Raw genomic sequence first — 9,159 nt, 5'->3', positions numbered from 1 at the left:
GTAACGCCTTGTCTCGTGCGCATGCGTAGTCATCAATATCCAAGTTTGGCGCCCTGATTCTTTCTCTTTTCCCGGCCGGGCGGCCATGAGCATGGTCATGTCAAGCTGTCTCTCCAACATTCCAACTCTGGGGACAGCTCACAACATTCCGGCGTCTCAGCAACCATGCCTATTTTCCTTCACAAATAAATATTGTTGTGTTGATAGTTCAGAGTTCTGCGTTTCGTTGTTATTTAGAATTTAATGTACGGAAGTGGGTATACACCTAATGGTGTATAACCAATTCCCTACACATACATACATACATACATACATACATACAGCTCTACCACCGCGAAAAACTGAATATCCTCCAACAACCCGCAGTATTCATCAACAAGAAATACGATTTCAGGCCTCTGACTGCCGACAACCCGGATATACCACCTTAGCACCGGCTGCTACACTGCACCATCTGCACCAAGGTCACCACTACCAACCAACCTCATGAGCAGGACCGCCATTTACTAATCCCCAACGTTTATCAATCCCCAATGCATACCAATCCCCACGCTTACCAATTCCCAACGCTTGTTTTGCGCGTGTATACTCGCGCACGCGTGGGTGCACATGTGCACGTGTGTGTGCACGCACACTCATATACATACGACTATACACATGTACATATGAATGAATACTCATGTGTGCTAACGCTTGTGTATGTGTGTGCTTGTGCACGCGTACATGTTCGTCCAAGCATGTGTGTTTGTGTGCAGACGTGCGCGTACGCGACCATGTACAGATGTGCACACTCGCATCAGTATACACATGCACGCAAAACTATATGAGCACGTTTACACACCCACATATAGAACTGTATACTTGCACATGCCACCCCTTCCTACTCCCCCAACAACAACAACAATCTGACTGATTTCTAATCGATCGCCACGTGCTCTATTTCCTGTCCCCCCACGTGGTCAATTTCCTGTTCGCCATGCGGTATTTTCCAATTAAACGTTACCCATATACCAACATCAAACCACGACACCGCGTGACCTTCCTCGACCAATCGCAGCCCACCTTACGGTAACAACAATCAACTTCTGTCATTCAAATTCAAAATGGCTGATGACTAGCCTCACGCTTGAAACCCAAGAGTACCAACAAATTCGATCCATACATGTAACTCCCAATAAATTAGTTGAGTGCTCTTCTTTCGTTTTTCCACTCACTCGTGTGTGTGCGTCATTCCCTGTAAGTAGTTTTGAACTTTTTATTTTCTGACGCGACACTATCTATCTCTATCTCTATAACTTTTTCCCCCCTCTCGTTCTTCGTTCTGTTACTACTATATTTCTCTCTTCCTCTCTTTGCTCACCTATTTTCTACTTCCTCCCCTTGCTTCTCCCTCTACCACTCTCTCCTCCTTACCCCTCGTAGTCACATGTGTCCACGTACTAATTCTTTTCTTCCTTGGCTTTCGCCAAGCAAACATACGAACTTACTTCGTCCCGTTTCCAGTTCGTTGCTTCACAGCGTTCCACATATACATAATTTTCACGTCTGGCTGTATAGCCTTTTCCGTTTGTTTTCCTGTCTTGTTTTCTTTTCCGTTTGTTTCCTGTCTTGTTTTCTGTCCGCCACTACATTCCTCCATGGTACAGTTTAATTTGTGATAGATGGGAAGTGCCATTTTAACGATGAGTCCTGCCCTACTCTTCGAAACGCCTGTGTTAGAATGGGGGTAGCTGATGAAGGAAAATGTTCTCTATGTGGCCTGTGTGTGTTCTGTATTCTGGTTATTATTATTTTTTTGTCTACGTTTTGTTTGCAATCTCCTGTACCCAGATATGCACCTATATATACAGGTGGACGTAGGTATGCACATACCTGTACGTATATATGCATATATTCATTTATTATTTGTTATATATATATATATATATATATATATATATACATAGCGTCATATAAACATGTACATACATGTTTAGGTGAGTATACATTTGGTGAATGCAATTCTGTATACGCTCGTATATGCGTGGATATATATATATATATAACTTTATTCTACTTCTGTTGCCAATAGTGTATATTTCAATAAGTTTATTGTGTCATTTTTACCTTTATTTTCACTTGTACGACTTTTTCTTGTGCCATTACCGTTCACCAAAGGGTAAAAACGGGTATGAATTTTTGATCATCCGAAGAGTTATATCGCGCCACTTTTTCACGCTGATTGTTCCATTTATAGATCAATCACGTGAAACTGTTGCGGTTCACACCCTGGATATCTTGCGGTTGGGGTTCGAATCACTACCGTGCCATTTTGTTGATAAACGACATCTTAACGTTAAGAGAGTTTTCAGCAAAGCTATATTGAAAACTAATGTTACATATGAAAAAAATTGACAAAGAAATAAATTCTATTAAATAGTATCAGCAATATCACCCTGCCAAATAATTCGTCAGATATTTTTCTTTTTAGTTCTGTTAATGGACTTACCCAACAATTGATAGCGATAGTGAGTTATTTTTCATTCGGGAAGATATTATGAAAACACTTAGTATTACATCATATTTCAAAATCATCTCAAAGGGCGAGGTTTATTGATGGAAAGAAGCTTAATACAACTGAGGCAAAAAATGTAAACATTGAAACAATTGCTACCTAGTGACAGAAGTTTTTACTGTCTGCGAAATATCTGATTCTGCTATCTTGGGAATCCTTGCATTATCACATTTTCAATAACTTTAAATTGAATTAAAAGGTAAACTGCCACCCTAGCTGTGTCAATTTTATGTGTTGATTTAACGAGAATAACAAAAGCAAACATGTCAAAGTCGGTTCGTCATATGAGTTGAAAATGCTCAAAGTGAAAATGAAAATGCAAGGGTGAATGGTTACATCGACAAATGATAGACAGAAGAATTGAGTCGGGTTTCATAGAGTTATTCAAGCATAGATACTATCAACCTGTACAATATGAAACGAATCTATACAAAAATGTGGCTTTTACAAACGTGTACTTGTTACATAAGTACGCTATGATGTTAGCGGACGATTTGAAAGTTACGGAAGTTTGTTTGTTTGGTACAATATCGATCTCGACTGGAGGTGAATGGAAAAATGACAACTCAAACATGTCTACTACAATTGCAACAAACAATCTTAACAGATAGAAAAATAAATAAATAAAAAATTGTCTATTTGAACGACTTTTTTTATACTTGCCTAAAAATATCAATGACTACTTCCTTTTGTTTGTGCTTGTACCACGAAGCAATGCAACCTGTGCATTCATTGAAGTTATTGGTGAACAGAGACATCGTAGAGAGGATTCTGTAGGCTTTACAAGGAAATGAGAAACATTTTAGTGCTTGTCTGTCTATAAAATATATCTTCAAAGTAGTTGGTGTAAGGAAAGGCATTTGGCTATAGAAACCTTGCAAAAAAATACAACCTATATGTGAAATGTGATCTTCTGAACCATCTAAGAAGGCAATAACCCTAAATTCAGACTGTGACGTCCCATTCAGTACATGGATATCAGTATGAAAAGTGGCTTTGCTTTACTGTCAGATAATAAGAGCATAGTGTTACAGTATCTTACAGTATAAGAGAGCTCCCTGCTATCAAGTTGATACAAATTTACAGGACATTACTTAATCCTTTTTACTCAGTTTTCACAATAGTTAATCTGTACATATCTCTTCTTTAGAACAATCAAATTTCAAACAATATTTTCTATTTCATAAAATGATGTTAAAGCCACAGTTAGAATGTTGATTGAAAGATAAAGCACATCTTTTAATGTATTCCTTCAGCTAGTCATATGGGTTGCTTCTAAGAATTCAATCATCTTCCTTCATGTAGTAAATTTGCTCAAACCGAGCTGTCCTTTTTTATTTTTTTTAACTTAATACCAACTGAGAATTCCTGGGATGTTAGATAAAATTGAACGTAAGACCCCGTTTTATATCTTTGTTCATGGTTAATGTGAACAGAAAACACTCAAGCATAACACATCAATTTATAAGGTGCGATTGTATTATAATCACAGACATTTAAACTCGGTCTTCATTCTAAAGATAATTCAAAGTTCATGAGTTCTTCTATTTTCTCTACCAATTGTGGAGAACCTGATAAAGAAATCACATGTGTTACCATTCTTTCTCTGACTTGGCCATCAAAAATTTCTAAAAATTAAAAAAAATTAGCAACTTGTTCATAAACTATTATGAAATTTGTAATAATATCTAAATATAAATGGTTTTTTTTTTCAGATATTTTCTGTGGTGTCACTTGTGTGTTTAACAACGTCTGGAAGACATGAGGGAGGTTACCTGTCTTTGCCACTGTGCTGGCATTTCCGTATCATGGTTTTCATTTTGGTTCTTACTTTGCTCAGCAGTTTTGTTGTCTGGACATTCCATGCTATTGGACTTTCCAGTGCATTTCCCATCAATTGGTACTTCCTTGTAAGTATTCACAAACTACCATTTTCTGTTTCCTTCTTTCCTTTTTCTCATCTTCCTTCTTCTTCTATCCATCTGTGAACATGCATTTGGCATGCAAAAAGCAAAACCTGAAGCACACACTTATTTACCAGTAGGCCATAAGATACTAGTTATTACAGGTAACAAGCCACAGACACACATTCACACCTTATATAAAACCATTTGAATGAACCAATGATGGAACCTTTAAATGGTCCCTTGACCTGCTAGAAATAGCAACCAAATCTCAAATTATACCTAGCCAGCTCAAAAAAAAAAAGGAAGTTTATTTTTAGACAACTTTGATCATAGTTCTGTTCACACAGAACTCACCTTTGACTAAACCCCAGCCTATCTCAGTTTCCTTATTATGTCTTGTCCCAGAACACTCTTCAGAAAACACTTTAATCAGTCTCTGTCTATCAAATACTCTGACAAGCTTTGGTTTGCTCAGGGCTACAATAGAAGACACTTACCCAAAGTGTTGTGAATGGGACTGACCCTGAGACCACATGATTGGGAAGCAAGCTTCTCAGCTATGCCATGATGATGATGATTTTTTATCTTTTACCTTTTACTTGACTATGGCCATGTTGGGGCACTGCCTTGGAGAGTTTTAGTTGAAAAAATTGACTCCAAAAACCTAGTTCTTATTCTATTGGTCTCTTTTGCTGAATCACAATGTTACAGGGACATAAACACACACCAACACTGGTTGTCAAGTGGTGATGGGGGACAAACACTGACACAAAAACACATATATACATACATGTAGGTATATATATACCCATATATATATATATCAAATTCAAATTACTATGAACGTAAACAAACAAACGAAGTTTGCTTTTAGAAGCGTTGAGATGTCTTAGAAAGTTAAAGAAGTGATTTTAAATTCTCAAACGCAGGATAATGCTAATAATATAGCCTGAACAGGATAAACTACCCCTATTTTGCAGAGAAAAGTGTTGGCAGCTAGCTAAAGAAACCCATCATATATATATATATATGATGGGTTTCTTTCAGTTTCCATCTACCAAATCTACTCACAATTTGGTTGGCCCAAGGCTATAGTAGAAGACACTTGCCCAAGGTGCCATGCAGTGGAACTGAACCCAGAACCATGTGGTTGGGAAGCAAGCTTCTTAACACACAATCATGCCTGCACCTACAATGAAATTAAAAAAAAAAATATCTGAAGTGCAAGACATGCAGATTCAAATATTTTCCTCAAGATTATGAAGGTAATCTTTTCAGAAACAGGTAATCTTACCTTCTTTTCAGAAGCCTGTAAGTGAAACTGGATAAATGAAAACCCATTAAAAGCACTGTGTCTGTTGCAGTTGTTCAGGGGGTAAACTTAACTTGTCATTCTGTTTAATAATAGCATCCAGGCTTTGGGTACCTTTAGTGGAGTTCATTTCATCACAGACATTTAAACTCAGTCTTCATTCTAAAGATAATTCAAAGTTCATAAGTTCTTAATGTTGGTCAATGGTTTAGGGATCTCAAGTTCTTTGGGAAGAGCTAGAGCCAATTAAAAGGTATTTATTACATGACTGGTTCTTATTTTCTAAATCTTACAGAAATTTCAGGTAATTTTTGCCTCCCAAAGCAGACTTTGGACTTGGAATATATACAAACGAAATTAAATACTGTAATTAGTTCATTATTCTACCATTTGACAACTCTGCTGAAAATGTTTTTCTTCTTGACTAACTAGGATTTTCAGCTTGGCTTTTCATCAAATCTAGAGCTGAGGAAATTATGCACTACTAATGTTTTTGTTGCTGGTGAACTGGTAGAGTTGTTAGCCAGGTAAAATGCTTAGTGACACCTTGTCTGTCTTCACATTCTGAGTTCAAAATCTGCCAAAGTCAACTTTGCTTTTCATCCTTTCAAAGATAATAAAATAAGTGCCAGTTTAGTACTGGGGTCAATGCAATTGACTTACTCCTTCTCCAAAATTGTTGGCCTTGTGCAAAAATTCGAAATCAATATTTCTGTTGAAATACACTGCTTTTGGTTCAATTAACTTTGAAAATAATGAAGAATTTAGTCAAATAACTTGATCATTATTAAGATAGTGTTTGGAACATATATTAACATGAAATTTTGATGGAAGTTTATAATTTAGGTGACTTTTAAACAGTGTATTTGTGTCATAAGAACTAAGTGCAGTCTTAGACTGCACAAAGCCAGAAAGTTTTGGAGAGGGGGTAAGTCGATTACATCGACCCCAGCACTCAACTGGTACTTATTTTATTGACCCTCAGCAGAATTTGAACTCAGAATGTAAAACTGGACAATATACTGCTAACCTTTTTGCCTGGCATGCTAACAATTCTGCCAACTTGCCACCTTTAGGTAGCTTAATATTGGTTTCAAATTTTAGCCCAAGTCCAGCAATTTTGAGAGAGTGGGTAAGTTGATTACATTGACCCTAGCACTCAACTGGTGCTTATTTTTTGACACTGAGGTGATGAAAGGCCAAGTCAACCTCAATGGAATTTGAACTCGGAGCATAAAGATGGCCCAAATGCTTCTAAGCAATTTTCCCAACATGCTAACAGTTCTATCAGCTTGCTACCTTTAGGCAGGTTGATATCAAAAGGGATAGTAGGTGTCACTTAGCCTTGTATAACCTAGTCCAAGGAAATCAATATTATTGACCAAAAACACAAAAAAAAAAAAAAAAAGGAAGGCTATTTCATCCACATCCTCATTTCTTATTAAACCTTGACAAACAACAGCATTACTAACTGTACACTTGTCTGACATAATTTCCCAGCATGTTTTAATTTATTCAGTACTTCACTTTTTCTGTCATAGCAACATTATTTTATTTGCTTTATTATACTGTTAGTTCTGTTTTATAAATACGTTTTTCTCCTTCTCCCAGGACATGATCGCTTACTCTATTTTCGCATTTCTCTACCTTGTTGGAGCTTCCCTTGTGGCCAGTGCATTTGATTTTTATGAGAAAATGCAAGTGGGCGTTACTCACCAAACTATACAGCAACTGATTTTATCAGTGGTAAGTGCGACTTAACTCTTGAATATACTCATTGACATTTCACTGTCCACTCCTACCTCTTTTAATATCATATTATCTCTTCTCTCTATTCTCAATAGTCATTTTCTCATTATTTATTCATATCTTTAATGAAACTTACTTATCTGCTACTCAGTCTGGTCCAACTGCTGTGTTGTTGTAGTTCTCTTTTACACAACCACATGCATACATCATGCATGCGTGCGCATGCACACACACACACGTGACTGTGTGGTAAGAAGCTTACTTTCCCATCACATGGTTCTGGGTTCAGCCCCATTGTGTGGCATCTTGGGCAGGTGTCTTCTGCTATTGCTTTGGGCCAACCAGAGTCTTGTAAGTGGATTTGTTAGATGGAAACAGAAAAGAAGCCATTGAATGTGTGTGTGTGTGTGTGAGTGCGTGTGTCTTTGTTTGTCCCCCACTACCATTTGACAACTGGTGCTGAGGTGCTTATGTCTCCGTAAATTAGCAGTTTTGCCTAAAAGATCAGTAAAATAAGTACCAAGTGGGCATACAGGGGTGTATTCAGTTGACTAAAAATTTCTTGAAGATGGTGCCCCAACCTAGCTGCAGCCTAATGGCTGAAACAAGTAAAAGATAATATATATATATATATTATATATATATATATATATATATATATATATGACGAGATTCTTTCAGTTTCTATTTACCAAATACACTCATAAGATTTTGGTTGGCCTGAGGCTATAGTAGAAGACACTTGCCCAGGGTCCATGCAGTGGGACTGAACCCTGAACCATATGGTCGGGAAACAAACTCTTCTTACTAAACAGCCATGCCTGCACCTATGTATGTATGTATGTATGTGTGTGTGTGTATGTGTGTGTGTGTGTGTGTGTGTGTGTCCCTATGTCTTGACATTACATGACTGTTCCAAATGAATGTCATCAACATACCAGCAATATCGTTTGTTGCCAGTCTTCTGTGAAAATACATATCTGGTTACGAGGAATTATTACTGTGCTTGGAAACAAGTGTAGATTGGTGACAAGAAGGTATCCAGCTGTAGCAAATCCACAGCAATGAATTCCATCTGGCTCTTGCACACATGGTAAAATAGATGCTAAAATGATGATGATGATGATGGCATACACATATAACTACATACATATGTATACATCATTATTAATCAAAGGGCAGCAAAAGAAATTTTAGAAATTTAATTTACCACCAGTGGTACAGCGAGAATAAAAAATTAGTCAATAGACTACATATATATATTATTCATTTAAAATATAGAGATGCCTATAATAGGACATCTACCAGCTAGAAAGAGCAGCAAAAAACTCTATACCACAAAAATAGGGATAATTTCGAAAGAGAATGAAAAATAAAAACATTTTTACCAGTCTATGCTTTGTACCATGGTTTCAAGCTATTTAGCAAGATAAAAGTATATCTAACTCGGGAGCTTTCGTCAGCAGAGTGCCGGATTAGCGTGTAAACACGAGCCAAGGAAAGAACCTGACTCCACTTTACATACTTAATTTCTCAAGACTTAACCACGCATGTGCGCATTAACTAATCGGCAGTAAATGTAAAATAAATGCCGATTTTCTTTCAGAAATTAGCCAAAAAATATAATATCATTATTA

At 37.0% G+C, this 9,159-nt stretch overlaps 1 protein-coding gene across 1 annotated transcript in view; it reads left to right on the top strand.

Annotated features, from left to right (window-relative positions):
* The first annotated feature begins 1,089 nt into the window (after window positions 1-1,089).
* LOC128248726 (uncharacterized) overlaps window positions 1,090-9,159 on the top strand; it is an 11,714-nt gene continuing 3,644 nt past the window's right edge. The window contains exons 1-3 of the mRNA XM_052970700.1: window positions 1,090-1,236; window positions 4,270-4,464; window positions 7,385-7,519. Coding sequence (XP_052826660.1) covers window positions 1,111-1,236; window positions 4,270-4,464; window positions 7,385-7,519 — 456 coding nt within the window. The 5' untranslated portion in view covers window positions 1,090-1,110. The remainder of the gene's footprint in view (window positions 1,237-4,269; window positions 4,465-7,384; window positions 7,520-9,159) is intronic.

Source organism: Octopus bimaculoides, chromosome 9 (assembly GCF_001194135.2).
Source record: "Octopus bimaculoides isolate UCB-OBI-ISO-001 chromosome 9, ASM119413v2, whole genome shotgun sequence".
Classification (NCBI taxonomy): Eukaryota; Metazoa; Mollusca; class Cephalopoda; order Octopoda; family Octopodidae; genus Octopus; species Octopus bimaculoides.
Note: the sequence above shows the minus strand (reverse complement) of the source record. Positions and strands in the feature narration are given on the sequence as shown.